Source organism: Armigeres subalbatus, chromosome 2 (genome assembly GCF_024139115.2).
Source record: "Armigeres subalbatus isolate Guangzhou_Male chromosome 2, GZ_Asu_2, whole genome shotgun sequence".
Lineage (NCBI taxonomy): Eukaryota > Metazoa > Arthropoda > Insecta > Diptera > Culicidae > Armigeres > Armigeres subalbatus.
In genome coordinates, this window is record NC_085140.1 from 99,393,395 (window position 1) to 99,412,907 (window position 19,513).

A 19,513-nucleotide genomic window follows, 5' to 3' on the forward strand; every position below is an offset into this window, starting at 1 on the left:
AGTGCAGATTGCACTCCACACATGATGGCAAATATTTCCGCTTGAAAGACAGTGCAGTGTGTACCCAGTGAGTGTGACTGTTCCAATCTCAGCTCACGCGAATAGACGCCTGCACCTGCTCTACCTTCGAGGAGGGAGCCGTCAGTGTAACAAACAATGCTGTCCGACATACTTCTCTCCAAATAGCCAGATGTCCACTCATCCCGCGAGGGGAATTGTGTTGAAAATGTCCTATAAGGAAAACTACTAACGTGTGTGAGATCACTTGGAGCAAGGAAAATTTTGTCCCAATTAACCATAAGCGGTAACAACGAAGTGTGTGTAGAACTGCGGTTTACAGGATTCTCTTCCATAAAACCGAGTACCCATAGTCGGTAAGTACAAGAAAATGCTTCTTGTTTGAGATGTATGTGTAGTGGGGCCACGTCGAAGAGAACTTCGAGAGCAGCCGTGGGAGTTGAAGAGAACGCACCAGTCATTGCCATTAGGCACATCCTTTGAAGATGGCCTAATTTAGACTGAATTGTCCTCACTTCCCCCTTTGCCACCACACAAGACATCCATAAGCCAAAATTGGTCGTACAACTGTTTTGTAAATCCATTTGATATATTTGGGTTTAAGACCCCAAGTTTTACCAAAGGTTCGTCGGCATTGGCCGAAAGTTATACACGTTTTTTGATTCTGAACTCAATGTTAGGAGTCCAGGAAAGCTTTGAATCCAAAATTAGACCCACGTACTTTACTTGATCAGTTACATTGATTTCAGAACCAAAAAGATGTAATGGACGAATACCATTACGATTACGTTTTTCCGTGAAAAGAACAATAGATGTTTTATTCGGATTGACCGAAAGGCCATATTGGCGACACCAACTTTCAACTACCTGAAGAGCATTTTGCATCAGGTCGAATAAGGTAGTAATGCACAAACCCACTATCAATGTAAGATAGTCGTCGGCAAATCCATAGGTAGGAAAACCGCCATTATTGAGTAACCTCAATAGCGTATCTGCAACGAGATTCCACAAAAGTGGAGATAATACTCCCCATTGAGGGCATCCGCAGACACTTAATTTCCTAATCGCTGCTTGACGTAATGTCGAGTAGAGATGTCGGTTTTTAAGCATCTGGTGAATCCATTTGGTAATAATATTAGGTAGCCCATGACAACGTGCGGCTTCCAATATTGCATCGAAAGACACGTTGTCGAAAGCACCTTCAATATCTAAGAAAGCACCCAAGCACGATTGCTTTTGAGCGAATGCTTTCTCGATATCGTACACAACCTTGTGTAGAAGAGTCACGGTGGACTTTCCAGATTGGTAAGCATGTTGATTAACATGAAGAGGCATGTTTGCCAAACAGTCATCACGAATGTGATGATCGATAATACGTTCTAAGCATTTCAGAAGAAATGAGGTCAGACTGATGGGTCTAAAACTCTTTGCTTCTTCATACGAAGCACGTCCTCCTTTTGGGATAAACTTTACAGTGACATCCCGCCAGGATATGGGAATATACCCAGTAGCAAAACTGCATACTAAAAGCTTTTTCAACACATGTTTGATATGCTCAAAACCTCTCTGAAGTAGAACGGGATAAATCCCATCCTCCCCTGGAGATTTGTAGGGAGCAAAACTGTTAAGTGCCCATTGAATCGATTCAGTAGTTATGATTCTACGTGCTTGAGCCCAAGAAAACTACATAGGAATATCTATACTCAACTTCTCTAAAGCTTTCGACCGCGTTCCTCACAATCAGGTGGTCGAAATGTTGAAACGAGATGGACTTCCGACTTGGCTTACTAGCTGGATTCAATAGTACCTGGCTGATCGTAGAGCATATGTTAGAATTGGCTCAACATTTTCGGCGCCCTTTTCTGCCCTCCATTTTCCAATCATGTAAAGTAATGTATGCAGATGATCTGAAAATCTATCCAGTAGTGAGTTCTCTACTGGACTGCTGTGCTCTTCAGATAAACATGGATGCTTTGCTTGGCTGGTGCGTAACAAATTGCATAGAAGTAAACGTCAAAAAATGCAGCGTGATCACCTTCTCTCGCTTATACTCTCCAATCAATTTTCAATATTCGATAGGAGATATCATTCTGGAACGAGTTGCTGTCGTCGACTCGGGTATTTCACTTGATAGCATGCTAAGATTTTCTGAGCACATCGCAATTGCTACCGCCAAAGTTTTTGCTAACACGAGGACCTTCACTGACGTTTTTAATGCCTCAAACCCGTTATACGTTTCGCTTGTGCTCCACAGTGCTTATCTAATTCTTTACCATGTTCTGAGTGTCCTCAGAAAATTTGAGCTCATTTGGTTTAAAACTGATTTAGCACAAGCCGTTTCAAGTTTGCATGCAAGTTAGTATGGGGAAATTTATTTTTTCATTATACTGTTTATGTCGTTTCCCCATTAAGGTCAGGTTAAAGGAAAACCTGCATAGCTAGAAGGAATACTCAACAGTAGAGTGGCCCAGCCTAGTATGGGGAGAAAAAAAAGTCGTCGGATTCTACGGGGCACCCTCCAGGATTTTGCCTTTAGGTAAGAAAATCATTCTCTGAAAATTTCAACTTGATCGGTTATTCCATAAGCTGGCGCAATTGATTTGAAGTTAATATGGGGGTTTCAGCCGAAATATATGGGAAAATACACCTCTGTTACTATTTCGTACAGGAAATTTGATGGAAGAGCCCGATTGAGCCCAGATTTGCAGGAAATGAAGTTAACATCCTCATGAACAATTCGACACAGAATTCTACTATTACTAAATAAACTTTAAATCAGTTTTTGGCTGATCTATTTAGAGTTGGGTTGAGCACTTTTAAATTCATTAATTGCCATGAAAACATACGCATGCAATCAAAGGTGCCTGCGATACGTGATTTCGCGCGCACTGAAACATAAGTAACTGCACGCCCGCCACAACACATATCGCAGCTACCTTCGATTACATGCGCTTGTTTTCAAGGCAATTAATGAATTTCAAAGTGCTCAACCAAACTCCAAATAAATCAGTTAAAAACTAATTTAAAGTTTATTTGATCATAGTAGAATTTTATGTCGAATTGTTCATTGGCATGTTAACTTCATTTCCTGCAAATATGGGCTCAATCGGGCTTTTCCATACAATTTCCTGTACGAAATAGTAACAGAGGTGTATTTTCCCATATATTTCGGCTGAAACCCCCATACTAACTTCAAATCAATTGCGCCAGCTTATGGAATAACCGATCAAGTTGAAATTTTCAGAGAATGATTTTCTTACCTAAAGGCAAAATCCTGGAGGGTGCCCCGTAGATTCGGTCGACTTTTTGTATCTTGGGCCAGTCTACTCAACAGCTTTCACCCAACGAAAACCGCATGTTGATTAATCGCCCCAATAATTAGTAATCGACTTTAAGACAGGTTGCGAATCTTTAGTCATGATCGTTAAACTGCTTTGAGGGCATCACTGAAATGTGCAGTGCAACATAGTAGCCTGAATTTGTGTGTGATATCTTTCGCGCCACGAGCAGCAATGTTGCCTGTTGAGGAGTTACGCAAATAGCTCCAGAAAAACCACGGTATAGATTAAATTCGATTACTAGTTATTGGTACGATTAATTAAGTTGCGGTTTTCGCTGAGTGAAAGCTCTTGAGTATTACTTTTAGCTATGTAGGTTTTCTTTTAACCTGCGCTTAATGAAGAGGCGTCATTATCAGTATAGTTTAAAAATAAATTTCTCCATACTAATTTGCATGCAAATTTGAAACGGCTTGTGCTAAATCAGTTTTAATCCAAATGAGCTCAAATTTTCAGAGGACACTCAGAACATGGTAAAGATGGTAAAGAAATTAGATGAGCACTGTGGAGCAAAATAGATTTTTTGAACCACCCTAATGCATAAGTATGCAAATCTCAATGATTTTCTAAAAATTCCCAAAAATTGCACAAACACTTGATCCAGTTGGAACCTTCGGTAGAAACATTTTCATTCCTTGGTATTTGAATACAAACTAATTTCAATTTTTTTGTACACAGCACATGGCGTACCGGCAATAAAATTTTTCAGTGTTACGGTTATGCGGTCACTTTGCATATGTTACAAAACAACTTGGTAGTTTTTTCGAGTTTTTGGAAAAACTTTCCTATTTCACTTGGTCAGCTGGAAGAACAGGGAAGAACTAGCAATTTGTATGTGTTTCATGAGCTTATCTCAAAATCGACAAAAATGCAAATGTTACAAATATGCGATCATGGGCAGTTAAGAGCTCCATAATTGTCAATCTTGGGTGATGTTCCTCCAGTTTTCCTAAATGTTTAGGGTTCGAATCCACCGCGTGCAGCAGCCAGCGTATTCGTGGCCTTGCACGAAGTCGCTGGCCTCTATCCGGATCTCTGGTGAATATTGTTTTTGCTATTCTTTCTTCCGACAATCGCACTAAGTGATGGCCCACTGGAGTTTGTCGTATTTTATACGATTCACAATATTTTCTTTTTTATACACTTGATACAGCTCGTGATTAATGCGTCTGCGCCATGCATCTTTTTCTAGTTTCCCATCAAGAATTGTATTGTGTTCAAATATAAACAAATTCTTCAACAACTGCCCCATCAAGCACTACTACATCACTAACACCAACAGATTTACCTTTATCTTTACCCGCAACCATGTACTCCGTCTTGGTAGAATCGATGGTTTAGCCTATCCTCGCCGGCTCCCTGTTCATTAGGGCAAAATCCTCCACTACTGCCCTGCGATCGTTACCAATGTAGTCAATGTCTTCCGCAAAGATCAGGAGCATATGCGACCATGTGATGATAGTTCCATTCTTCTGCACGCCAGATCTCCTAATCACCCCCTGCAACATTTACAATAAATTTGAAAGCGCATCACTCTGCTTCAATCTCTCCACGGTCACAAACGCGGTTGATACGTCGTCTGCAACCCGAATAGTTTATTTCGAGGCATCAAGCGTTGCGCATATCATCATATTCGCCGTATAACCATGTGCAAACATTATCTGCCACAGCTAATTTCTTTTCACTGAAACGTACGCTGCTTTGAAATTAATAAACAGATGGTGAGTCTGAAAGTTGTATGTATCATCTTTATTTGCTATCTCATATTTTTAGTTATTATTAATACATTTCAATGGCCTCTAGCAGATAGAATTTTTCCTCTGGTTGAATTGAACCATGTAGGAATTACAATGTTTTCAACTTAAACTAAACTTAACCTAATTTATACTAAGGGTACAAGGAGCTAATCGTTGCAATAGAAGATTGCAACGATTTTTGTCTAAAATTGGAAATTATTTTGTTGGACATTTGTTGCAATGTCTCAATATTAGAAATTCTATGAAGTTCATTGGTACTATACCACGGAGGCAACTTCAGAATCATTTTCTAAATTTTATTTTGAATCCTCTGAAGTGCCTTCTTTCTGGTATTGCAGCAACTAGTCCATATTGGCACAGCATACAACATGGCAGGTCTAAAAATTTGTTTGTAAATCAAAAGTTTGTTCTTAAGACAAAGTTTTGATTTTCTGTTTAAAAGTGGATATAGACACTTAATATATTTGTTACATTTGGCTTGAAGGCCTTCAATGTGATTTTTAAAAGTTAATTTTTTGATCTAGCAGAAGTCCTAAATATTTAGTTTCGCTAGACCAATTAATTGGGACCCAATTCATAGTGACAATATGTCTGCTAGAAGGTTTCAAATAAGAAGCTCTCGGCTTATGCGGGAAAATTATAAGCTGAGTTTACAAACTTCTTACAAACGAGCGTGAGGTGATCCAAAGGTGGCGGCAGCACTACGAAGAGCACCTGAATGGCTATATGGCAGACAACGGTGGCGGTATGGTAATGAACCTAAGAGCACGCGCGCAGGACATTCGACTTCCGGCTCCGAATCTCCAGGAAATCCAGGAGGAGATCGGCCGGCTGAAAAACAACAAAGCCCCTGGAGTTGACCAACTACCAGGAGAGCTGTTTAAACACGGTGGTGAGGCACTGGCTAGAGCGCTGCACTGGGTGATTACCAAGGTTTGGGAGGATGAGTTTCTGCCGCAGGAGTGGATGGAAGGTGTCGTGTGTCCCATCTACAAAAAGGGCGATAAGCTGGATTGTAGCAACTACCGCGCAATCACATTGCTGAACGCCGCCTACAAGGTACTCTCCCAAATTTTATGCCGCCGACTAACACCAATTGCAAGAGAGTTCGTGGGGCAGTACCAGGCGGGATTTATGGGTGAACGCTCTATCAAAGACCAGGTGTTCGCCATACGTCAGGTATTGCAGAAATGCCGCGAATACAACGTGCCATCATCTATTTATCGACATCAAGGCCGCATATGATTCAATCGATCGGGACCAGCTATGGCAGCTAATTCACGAAAACGGATTTCCGGATAAACTGATACGGTTGATCAAGGCGACGATGGATCGGGTGATGTGCGTAGTTCGAGTTTCAGGGGCATTCTCGAGTCCCTTCGAAACGCGTAGAGGGTTACGGCAAGGTGATGGTATTTCGTGTCTGCTATTCAACATCGCTTTGGAGGGAGTAATACGAAGGGCAGCCGACGCCGACGACATTGATATCATGGCACGTAACTTTGACCGGTACACACTTAATTTTTTTTAACGGGATCTCAGCAAAATGTTGAACTTTTACCGAGAATCGCACAGCCGTGCCCCAGCAAGCATGTTTTTTGCCGAGATTTCTGTCAAAATTGCTGATAATCAGCAAATAATTTGCCGAAAATCAGCTAACAAACGCTATTTTTGCCGGAATATCAGTTATTTATTTTGCTGGCACACGGCTGTGCGGATTTTTGCCGAGCTGCAGAAATAAAAACTGAGTGTGTAGACCGGTAATTCTCTACGGGCACGAGACCTGGACGATGCTCGTGGAGGACCAACGCGCACTGGGAGTTTTTGAAAGGAAAGTGTTGCGTACTATGGTGGTGGGGTGCAGATGGCGGACGGTACGTGGAGAGGCCAATGCACCACGAGTTGCATCAGCTGCTGGGAGAACCATCCATCGTGCATTCCGCGAAAATCGAAAGACTGCGGGGGGCGTGCACGTAGCCAGAATGTCGGACAGTAACCCGATGAAAATGGTTCTCGACAACGATCCGACGGGAACAAGAAGGCGAGGTGCACAGCGGGCAAGGTGTATCGATCAGGTGGAGGACGATTTGCGGACCCTCCGCAGACTGCGTGGTTGGCGAAGTGCAGCCATGGACCGAGCTGAATGGAGAAGACTTTTATGTGCAGCACAGGCCACTCCGGCCTTAGTCTGATAATAAATAAATAATAGTTTACCTGCAGTGAGCGATCTGATAAATAATTTTGAATCAGTTTAATAATGTACAGAGGAAAATTAAAATTCATCAATTTTACAATCAAACCTTCATGCCAAACACTGTCAAATGCTTTCTCTATATCAAGAAGAGCATCTCCAGTCGAATATCCTTCAGATTTGTTGAGCCGAATTAAATTCGTTTCTCTTAATAACTGATGGTTGATGGTTGAATGCCCATGGCGAAAACCAAATTGCTCATCAGCAAATATTGAATTGTCATTAATATGAACCATCATTCTTCAGTCAAACCTCCATGAGTCGATATTGAAGGGACCATCGACTCATGGAAATATCGAGATATGGAATAGAAAATCCCTGGGAAGCTGTTTGAAGGGACCATCACAGTAACCCAGAAAATATTTTTCAACATAGCAAAATTTGCTTCCATGAGTCGATATCGAGTCATAGAACATCGACTCATGGAGGTTTGACTGTATTTAAAATAATCTTTTCAAACAGTTTGCTTATTGAAGAAAGCAGACTGATTGGGCGATAACTAGAAGCCTCAGCTGGATTTTTGTCCGGCTTCAAAATAGGAACAACTTTGGCGTTTTTCCATTTATCTGGGAAGTATGCCAATTGAAAATATTTGTTAAATAAATTAACCAAAAAGGATAAAGAGCTCTCAGGAAGTTTTTTGATAAGTATGTAGAAAATACCATCATCACCCGGGGCTTTCATATTTTTAAATTTTCTAGTAATAGATCTCACTTCATCCAAATTAGTTCCCAACGAAGGGTCAAAAACATTCTCTTGATTGAGAATGTCTTCGAAGCTCCGTGTAATCTGATCCTCAATTGGACTAGTGAGACCTAGACTAAAATTATGGGCACTCTCGAACTGCTGAGCAAGTTTTTTAGCCTTTTCGCCATTTGTTAATAAAATTTTATTTCCGCGCTGGAATTGGCTTTTGAGGTTTTTTTTAAGAATTTTCGTTAATTTTCAAAATGGTTTCGAACTGGGATCCAACTTCGAGACATTATTCTCAAAGTTGGTATTTCTCAGAATAGCGAAACGTTTTTTAATTTCATTTTGCAAATCTCGCCAAATAACTTTCAAGGCGGGATCGCGAGTTCTTTGGTATTGCCTTCGCCTCACATTTTTAAGACGGATCAGTAGCTGAAGATCGTCGTCAATAATAATGGAGTTGAATTTAACTTCACATTTAGGAATTGCAATGCCTCTGGCTTCGACAATTAAATTTGTCAAAGATACGAGCGCATTGTCAATATCACTTTTGGTATCCAAAGGAATATCAACGTCAAAATTCCTATCGATATATGTTTTATATAAATCCCAATCAGCTCTATGATAATTAAAAGCAGAGCTGATTGGATTATAAATGGCTTCTTGTGAGATTTCAAATGTCACAGGAAGGTGAATCGAGTCGTATTTTTCACGTTGCTCGTACTGGTTTCTTTTTCAAGCCAAGCGGCTTATTGGGCCTGTGCAAATTTTGTGTCTCGTCGGGGGGCTAGCATGTCAAGTGTATTAAAATCCCGCTCCACACTAGGGCATGGAATAGTGTATTTGAGCTGCACACAGTCGTTTTGGTGGGGCCTGTTTATGGATACTTGTAATTTTTTTCATAAAAGTTTCTCAAAGTCCACTGTCCAAACCTTACAACTTGCAGTGGCCAGTAGAGGTGCCATCAAGCCCTTGCATAGTCCCTGCTGTCCCAGTTAAAACATCGAGCAGTTATCAAATAATGTTCACTCTTCTCATTACAGCACGTTCCCCGATTTACTCACATCTATCCGCCTCGCTATCCGGTCTTTCAACTATCCGTGCGTTTGGTGCCGAGAAAGTGCTCGTGAGTGAATTCGACGGCCATCAGGATCTGCACAGCTCTTCGTTCTACCTGTTCATCTCGACGTCCCGTGCCTTCGGGTTCTACCTGGACGTGTTTTGCGTGATCTATATCGCTATTGTAACGCTCACGTTTTTCATCAACGGTGACAGCGGCGGAAACGTTGGCCTTGCAATCACACAAGCCCTGGGTATGACCGGAATGGTACAGTGGGGTATGCGCCAGTCGGCCGAGCTGGAAAATACAATGACTTCGGTCGAGCGAGTGGTGGAATACGACACGGTTGATCCGGAACCAGCGCTCGAAGCCGAAGGTGAAAAGAAACCACCCAAAGAGTGGCCCCAGGAGGGTAAGGTGAAGTTTGAGAAACTATCCTTACGATACGATCCCGATCCGGACACGGATCGTGTGCTTAAAGAACTTGAATTTGAAATTCAGTCACGCGAGAAGGTCGGAATTGTTGGTAGAACTGGCGCTGGAAAGTCGTCGTTGATTAACGCACTGTTCCGTTTGTCCTATAACGAAGGGTCGATTTTGATCGATACCCGCGATATCCACGAAATGGGACTGCACGATCTGCGAGGTAAGCTTTCGATCATTCCACAAGAGCCGGTCCTCTTCTCCGGCAGTCTGCGCTACAACTTGGATCCATTTGACGAGTATCCTGATGACAAGCTGTGGCGTGCCCTGAAGGAGGTAAAGCTCGAAGAGGCTGTCAACGAGCTGCCTTCCGGCTTGTCATCCAAGATCAACGAAGGTGGAAGCAACTTCAGCGTGGGCCAACGACAACTGGTTTGTCTGGCGCGTGCCATTCTGCGAGAGAACAAGATTCTGGTGATGGATGAAGCCACCGCCAACGTAGACCCCCAGACGGATAAGCTGATCCAGCAAACGATCAGAGAGAAATTTGACGACTGCACGGTACTGACGATTGCCCACCGATTGAACACGGTTATGGACTCCGACAAGGTAAGTAAGGTGTCATGAAATTTTGCATATAAGACTTTTGCTTTTTAGATTATTGAAAGCTAATTTGTCAATTTTTGAACAAAATTTTACTTTGTTTTAGGTTCTGGTTATGGACGCTGGACGTTGCGTAGAATTTGGAACACCGTACGAACTACTCACCGCAGAAGATGGGCCAAGGATATTCTACGGCATGGTAAAGCAGACGGGGAAGAGTACATTTGACCACCTTTTCAAGATTGCCAAAGAGGTAAGTCAAATTTGCTAAATTTAAAATCATTCTACTCAATATCTAATATTGATTTCTGTTTCTCAGGCTCACCAAAAGAAACACTGATACTGATCAGATATTGGACATGCTACTTCCAAAGTGTATAAATTGGAATACCCTAATTTAGTCGGCCTCACATCTCATCAATGTTGATCTTCACCCATTCTTCACTATAAATGTAGTTACTTAACTTAACGAGCCAATACTTGGAGTGATTTAAAACTTGGCAGAACTGTTTAACTTAAAAAGTGCCTGAATACAAGTGCTACTTAAAATAGAACAAAAATATTACAATTGTTAGTAAATAAGAGTATACACACGCTAGGTATACGATAAGTACAAAGCAGTATGAACTTTATCGTTATTTAAATGGAAAGAAATGAAGATGCTTTTGACAGTTGATGAACTTCCTGTAAAGTAAGATAAGGTACTGTACCATTACTGCTAGGTAGTAGAAAATGTGAGCGAAATTAAATGCTAGGACGAAACACATGTCTAAATTTGTGTAGTTTGTAATTGTAAGCCGATATTTTTTTTGTTTTTGTTATACTCACAATCGCATGCCTCAACTCGGAAGATCATCTTCCATCTTAGAAACGTGAAACATTTGTACTTACATTTGCATACATGCCTACATCGGAGACTTGAAGTCGAGTTTTTATAATCCATTATTCCATGAAGTCAGAAACTATTTTATGCTAGCATAATAAAACTGTGTTCATCGATGTAACTGAATTTGTGTTGGTTTCATAAGGTCCGAACTGTGTTCCATTTGTTATAGGTTCCGCTGTAGACGAGTTCTACCAGGTTGTTCAGCCTACTCAGCACATCAGAACGTCAATGCGCTAGTAATGCATCATCATCAGCCAAATCGAAGTCATTCAAATGCTCCAGAGCAGTCCACGGTGTGGTACACGGTCATTCGCACCCCCACCATGATTAACAGTCTCAGATAAGTAGTGAAGTAGCGGAGATATAATAAATACTGGCCTCACTCCAGTAACAACTCGTCTGGGGTCAGACAAACCTTTGTAGCACATTTCAAATAAATTTGGTTACAGCAACTCGATTGTGACCGAATGTGATCAGATAAAAACTGCAATAACCTATTTGGAAATTATATGCTGCTAAAGAAAGCTTCGTTACGCAGGATTCTTCACGTAAAAAATTCGCACTGCGCCTCGATGGGGTCTTCAATTTTATCCGGAACTCCCTTGCGTCTATGGATCCCCTCCCCTCGGATATGTTATATTGATGCGTTGGGTGGGCTTACGCCATTAGCACTGAGATGGCAACCAAGAAAGACATATCCTGCCTGTTTTCGTTAAGAGCGATCCACCGGATTTGCGGCCGAAAATCCGCCAGCTTATTGCGAAGAGCCTCAAGTGCACGTTCCGGCTTTGCAGCGAGGGAGTCAAGGTGATGCCTGCTAATCAAGATCACCACAAATCTATCGTGGATTTCCTACAGCCTACAGGTTCACAAGTATAAGTTTAACACTCATGAACTCCCCGGTACGAAGCCGCTCAAGGCTTTGCTGCGAGGGCTCCACGATATGAAGGAGGAAGAGCTTATCACCGAGCTAGAAAGCAGTGGACTCAAGCCTATCGCCGTGAACAAAATCGCTCGCCACGACAAGGCCAGAAAGTACCGTGATCAGCTTTACCTGGTCCATCTGGAGCATGGCTCCATCTCCTTCAAGGACCTGAAGCTGATCGGAGTAATCAACTACACCATCGTCGGCTGAGAGCTTTACCGGCCCGTGCATCGTGATGTGACACAGTGCACCAAATTATACAACTTCGGGCATGGCATCCGGAATTACCACATGGTTGCGCACTGCAACAAGTGTTGCGAACTGCACGCTACGGATGACTCCTTGTCGATCCAAACTGCGCTAACTGTGGCGAAAAACATCAAGCCACTACGAAAGGCTGTCCGAAACGCACAGAGTTCCTGGAAATCCGAAGGAAAGCATCAACCAAAGCCCATCCGAAGAGCAACCGTGTTCCAGTGATCGACGAGGTGAATCTTCCTTCTATCACAGCTCCCCGACGAGCGGTACCAGTACTTCCACCGTTGCAGCCGCACAAGCGACTGGCCGCAGCAGCAGCAGCAGCATCGATTCAAGCCCCAGCACCACCAGCTCTATACTCCAGCGAATGGCCCCCGCTTCCTCCTCCTATGGATTCCGTCCGCAGCCGGAGAATCAAACTGACCCGCCGGAAGAATCTGCTCTGCTCTGCACTCCGGAGCAGCTGATGCCGATCTTTGCACAGCTCGCCACTTGGCTGCGCGACTGCAATACCCGTTTCGACCAGGTTTTCACTCTTGGCATGTTCATATTATTGAAAATGGTTCCTAGGGTGGGCCTGGTCAACTGAAACGCTTGCTCGCTCAAGATCAAAAGCATCGAACTAGCTGATTTCCTCGAGGAGAAGGAGATCGACGTGGTGTTCATCACTGAAACGCACCTTAAACCGGAGGCGAGCGTCCACATCCCGAACTTCCGCATCGTGCGACTCAAACGGCCGTCCAGGGGAGGTGGTGTGGCCATCGCACTTCGATATAGCATCAACCGTGGCCTGCTGCAAGCTTCCAGCTGAGTATGATCAAGACCATCTGTGTCGAAGTGACCACTTCCGTCGGCACAATCACGCTCATCGCGGCCTACTGTCCAACGCAAGCCAAAGCCGGCGATGGATCATCGGCTGCCCTTCGGAGGGACAACGTCAAGTGTACGCGGAGGAAAGGCCAGTATATCCTTGCCGGCGACCTGAATGCTAAACGTCAAGCATGGGGCAACACTCGCGGCAATCGTAACGGCACCATCTGGAGCAATGACATGGAGGAAGGCCACTACACGATCTTGAGCCCGGATTTCCCCACTCGGCTGAGTCGGTCCGGTGTCCACGCAACCCTCGACCTATACATAACCAACATGAACGACCCCGTGTCGCAGCCGGTCGTCTACCAGGAGCTCAGTTCGGATCACTATCCGGTGGTGGCGGAAGTGGGCTCCTCGGTCAATCGGCATCAGCAGTTCCGGCGAAACTACTACCGAGTCGACTGGGGCCGGTTCCAAAGGTGCGTGGACAACAACGTCGACTACGAGGCCGGAAACGCCTGAAGCAATCGATCGGCAGCTACGTTCCATCGAGGAGGCGATTTCGGTGGCCCGGGAACAACATGTACCGACGGCTAGATAGGTAAGAAACTCCCCAAACATCGATACACTCACCAAAAATTTGATTCGATTGCGGAATGTCACTCGCAGGCAGTTTCTGCGTACTGGATTGTATGAGCTTAAGGCACGCTGCAATCTAATCATAAAAATTATACAGGTCAGAATGGTGGACCTCAAAAATAACGATTTCTTGAATAAGATCCGCACTCTCCCAGATTATTTCCCGTTCTGGAAAATGACCAAAATACTAAAATCCAAGCCTCGGCCCATTCCACCTTTGATCCCATTAGACAATAATGACTCTAATGATCGCTATTGATAACTCCTGCAGAGAAGGCAGCCGAAATAGGTCATCATTTCGTCAGCTCAAACAATCTTATACAGAACATCGTCAGTACACACGAAGCAGCCGTCAATGAGCATGCTAACAACTTCCATTTGATTCCCAACGTCTTCTCGGAGAAGTTGGAGATCTCAGCTGGCGAAATGACGGCCTATATCAAATCATCGAAGAACATGAAGGCTCCAGGCTTCGACAGTATCCTGAATCTCGAGCTCAAACACATGAGTGCTCCGTACTTTGAGCACCTCTCGCTGATCTTTAATCAGTGTCTCCGGCTCAGCTACTTCACATCGTCCTGGAAGTCAGCGAAAGACATCCCCATCCGGAAACCTGGGTAGGATCCTTCCTCCCCCAAAATTACCGTCCCATCAGCCTTCTCTCAGGATTATCCAAGCTATTCAAAAAAGCTATTCATCACCGGTTACTTGAGTCGAGAAACAGTTTAATTTCCGACGCGGTTTTTCAACTGTACACCAACTGACCCGAGTTTTCAATGTCCTCAGACGGAACAAGTTTGTCTCAAAAGCATCCGCCACGGCCTTACTCGATGTCGAGAAGGCATTTGAAAATGTATGGCACGATGGCCTGGTGTACAAACTACAATGCTACAATCTTCCCAGCTACCTGGTGAGAATCATCAAAAATTACCTGTTGGCAAGGACATTCCGGGTCTCAATCAGCGGAGCGAGTTCCAATGCTCACAATATCGTCGCAGGTGTCCCCCAGGGCAGTATCCTCGGGTTCTGGTTTTCAATCTGTTCACCTCCGACATGCCAGAACCTCCAGAAGGAAGCATTCTGTCTCTGTTCGCAGATGACACCTCCATCGTCTACAAAGGTAGATTGATCAGAGCGCTAGTGGCAACACTCCAACGAGGCCTGGATGCCCTGACAGAGTACCAGCTGGAAGATCTGTATCAACGCGGCGAAGACCCAGGTGATCATTTTCCCCCACACTTAATCCCCTAAACATGTTCTGCCTGGGGCCCTCCTTAGCCGTGCGGTAAGACGCGCGGCTACAAAGCCAGACCATGCTGAGGGTGGCTGGGTTCGATTCCCGGTGCCGGTCTAGGCAATTTTCGGATTGGAAATTGTCTCGACTTCCCTGGGCATAAAAGTATCATCGTGTTAGCCTCATGATATACGAATGCAAAAATGGTAACTTGGCTTAGAAACCTCGCAGTTAATAACTGTGGAAGTGATTAGTGAAGCTGCGAGGCGGCAATGTCCCAGTGGGGGATGTAATGTCAATGAAGAAGAAGAAGATGTTCCGCCTGGGGACTGTAAAATCATCCTCAATGGCACGACTGTGGAATGGGCCAATAAGGCTGACTACCTTGGCTTGACCCTCGTCAGCAAGCCTCTTTTCAGGACGACGGTGACGAAGTGTAACGTCTTGTCGAAACTACTGTATCCTTTAATCAACTGTCGGTCGTCATTGTTCTTGAAAAATAAGCTTGCTGTCTACAAGCAAATCATCCTCCATGTGATCGAATACGGCATGTCGGTCTGGGAGAGCTGCGCTAAAACCCATTACCTCAAACTTCAACGGGTCCAAAACAAATTCCTGATGATGATCCTCAACACCCCTCCCAGGACAAGAACATCCGAAGTCCACCGTCTGGCCGGGATAAAAACCTTACTTGAACGCTTTGGTGAGTGTGAAAATGTTTAGGGCTCCAATTAGGGCGCTAGTTCCAATCTAGATTATTGTAAATATTAGTGTACATAGTAGTTAGGTTATCAAATTTTCCAAAATTATCAATGCCTCCATAAGGTTATTCTGATACATTAGATACTATAAATTACTTTTGAATTCCAACTATGAAATAAAATCAAAGATGAAGGGCCGAGGGGCCAACCACTTGAAATGTTAAAAATGATGTAACAAACAAAAATCAGAAATAAACGAATTTAAGTTTAAAAAAAGGTAGCTGCGCAGGAACTCGCAGGGACCTGCGAAAAATTATTAGCATGGATGGCGTCTAGAGCGTTTTAGCAGCAAACCATTGAGTGGCAGTCAAATGAAGTTTTCTCACAAGATTCTGGCTCTGGTTTTGTTTTTGTTAGTAATTAGAAATGAGCATTATTGGAATAAATCGATTCTATTTCGGTGTACCATTATGTACAAGACAAGATTGAACGAATTTTCCCTTAATCACATCTTTTACACACGTAATCCTACGTCCGTTGTTTCGCGCTAAGAGTCGTCGCCGTAAAATCAACAGCGCGAAACAACGGACACGAATAGGAGCATGGAACGTTTTAACCCTAGCCCAGCAGGGTAAATTGGCACAGCTTGCCAATGAGGCACACCGCATGAAGCTTGAGATCCTGGGACTGAGTGAAGTCCGTTGGCCAAACTTTGGAGAACACAGAATGCCGTCGGGACAAGTTCTGCTATACTCTGGTTTACGAGGTGAACACGCTCCCGGGATAGCGGAGTTGGCTTCCTACTAAGCGCTCATGCACACTCTGCACTTATGAAGTGGGAACCTATAAGTGAAAGGATAATCGATGCCAGATTTAGAACACGGGTCCGAAACCTTACTATAATCCAATGTTATGCGCCAACTGATGCTGCCGATCTGCAAGACAAAGAGAACTTCTACAGTCAACTCAATGCCGTCGTAGATAGAATTCCGAAGGGTGATATCAAGATCTGTTTGGGCGACTTCAATGCGAAGATCGGATCCGACAACTCGAACCATGAGCGCATTATGGGACGCCATGGTCTCGGAGAAATGAGCGAAAACGGAGAGCTGTTCGCAGAATTTGTGGTAATAACGACATGGTGATCGGGGGATCGCTTTTCCCTCATCGACCAGTTCACAAGGTCACGTGTGTCTCCCGTGACGGCTTTACAGAAAATCAAATCGACCACATCTGCATCAGCCGAAAATGGAAACGGAGCCTTCTTGATGTACGGGGTAAAAAGTAGTGCCGATATCGCGTCTGATCATCACCTCCTCATCGGTGAAATACGCCTACGCATTGTGCGGATTCGTCGGCAGGAGGAGAGAGTTGAACGACGACACACGACGACTGGAAGATCTCACGGTGAAACGGTCCTTCGTTGAATAACTGGAGACACGTGCTGCAGATATTCCTTCATCGCCACCAGCGAGAACAATCTGGGCGAACTGCGCACCCAGAGAAAACATCGCCGATGAGACCTGTAGGAACATAGAGAAACGAAGAGAAGCCAAAGCCGCGATAGAGCGATCAAAAACCAGAGGAGCCAAAGTCTTAGCCCGTCAACGATGTGCGGCTCTTGAGAAGGAAGTAAAACGCTCATGTCGACGGGATAAGCCAGCGTGGGCAGACTCTCTGGCCGACGAAGGAGAGAGAGCCGCCTCAACCGGGGACATTCGCCTCCTCTACGATATCTCACGAGGCTTAAGCGGGGCGAAGATAAATGCAACGATGCTTGTGAAAGACGCGAATGATCACTGATCAGTTATTGACCGACCCAACTGACCAGCTGAAACGCTGGTTCGACCACTTTGAACAACTTTTTCATGTGCCAGCCAGGCCATCAGCACCTCGGCATGATCTGCCTAGGATCCGACGTATAACACGCATCAATACCGAAGCTCCATCACTACTAGAGATTCAAACAGCCATCTAAATAATGAAATCGAATAAAGCCTCAGGGGTCGATCGCATATCAGCCGAGATGCTCAAAGCTGACTCCATGACATCCGCTCAACTACTGCATCGTTTATTTCGTAATATCTGGGACACCGCAACTTTCCCGGTCGACTGGATGCAAGATATCTTAGTGATAATGCCCAAAAAAGATGACCTGACTGTATGCGATAACTGGCGAGGCATTATGTTGCTGTATACCATTCTCAAAGTTCTGTGCAAAATTATCCTAGCCTGAATTCAGGAGAAGATCGATGCGACTCTCCGGCGGCAGCAGGCCGGATTCCGTGCCGACAGATCCTGTGTGGACCATATTGTCACGCTCCGCATCATTCTGGAGCAGGTCAACGAATTCCAAGAGTCCCTTTACTTGGTATTCATTGACTACGAAAAAGCTTACGACCGTCTCAATCACGAGAATATGTGGGACGCCTGGAGACGCAAGGAACCCCCAAAATCATCAGCCTCATCGACTAAACGACTTAGAATTGGCTGATGACATTGCACTCCTCGCGTAACGGTGCTCTGATATGCAGAGTAAGTTCAACGACCTTGTCGAGCGCTCCTCCTCGGCAGGTTTAGTCATCAACGTCAACAAAACTAAATCGTTAGATGTAAACACGGTGACTCCTTCCAGTTTCACAGTAGCCGGGCAACCAAAGAATGTTGAAAACTTCCAATATCTTAGTAGCCAAATGGCGTCAGACGGCGGTACCAAGATCGACATAGGCGCACGGATCAAGAAAGCGAGGGCTGCCTTTGCGAGTTTAAGAAATATCTGGAAAAACAGGCAGCTAAGTGAACGCACCAAAATACGAATTTTGAACTCTAACGTGAAATCTGTGCTGTTATACGCTAGCGAAACATGGTGTGTATCAGTGGAGAACACTCAACGGCTGCAGGTGTTCATTAACAGATGCCTGGGGTATATAATTCGGGCCTGGTGGCCTCACAACTGGATCTCAAACAACGAGCTCCATCGTCGTTGTCACCAGAGGCCGATAGCAACAGAAATTCGGGATCGGAAGTGGGGCTGGGTCGGCCACATTCTACGTAGGGGCGGAAACGAAATCTGTAAACAAGCATTAGACTGGAACCCATTGGACATCGCAACAGAGGCAGACCCAGAGGCTCATGGCGGAGAAGCCTCAATAAAGAAATAAAAGAAGTCGACCGAAATCTAACCTGGCAACAGGTTAAAGCGATAGCCGGGCAACGCTCAGGATGGAGATCTTTAAAGTCGGCCCTTTGCACCACCATAAGTAAGTAAATAAATCCTACGTCCAATTAGCGGTCGTGCCTCGGATACATACTTCTGCATACTTTTATTTAGTCTGTTTATTTATCATTTTATTTAAGGAATGATATGCGCAAAAAAAAAACGACGCGACGGTTCTACGAGCGAACTTCCGAGGTTATGCCAATGCATAGAACGAAGTCAAGTTCATATAGTTACCAAGTATTCGAAATACGTGAGCAGTGTATGGTCTTGTGTTATGCTCATACTTTGTGATTTTTCTTCCGTGAGCTGTTTTGCACAATGGATCTCTCGAGCCCACTGGTACATATTATCAAATTCTAACAGCTTCTCTCGTTCCCGAACATGTGAAACAACTTGAAATGTTCTCAACCAAAAAGAACCTCTGATGTAAAAAGTCGTCATCCACCAGCGTACTTACATTCGTCATCTGCTCATAGTAGGGTGGAACGAAATTCTTAACTTTCCAGCAGTGCTCACTGACCGAATCCAATAAGGCCGATACAAATATTTAAAAACAATTATGTCTCCCCCCCCCTCCACGGATTTTTTCGCTCAAAAATAATATTTTAGGGTGGCAACAAAAAAAATCGGATAATTTTGAGGATTTTCAAGACATTCTTTAACAAACCCGCGGATTTTTTGTTATTTTTTTTCATTT

The 19,513-nt window shown here is 44.2% G+C and overlaps 1 protein-coding gene across 3 annotated transcripts in view; it reads left to right on the forward strand.

The window, feature by feature from the left end:
* Positions 1-11,144, forward strand: part of LOC134210354 (probable multidrug resistance-associated protein lethal(2)03659) — a 79,757-nt gene extending 68,613 nt beyond the window's left edge. For all 3 annotated transcript variants that reach the window (XM_062686407.1, XM_062686408.1, XM_062686406.1), the window contains 3 exons: positions 9,098-10,146; positions 10,247-10,393; positions 10,460-11,144. In XM_062686407.1, the coding sequence (XP_062542391.1) occupies positions 9,098-10,146; positions 10,247-10,393; positions 10,460-10,480 (1,217 nt within the window). In that variant the 3' untranslated portion in view covers positions 10,481-11,144. The remainder of the gene's footprint in view (positions 1-9,097; positions 10,147-10,246; positions 10,394-10,459) is intronic.
* The last annotated feature ends 8,369 nt before the right edge of the window (positions 11,145-19,513 follow it).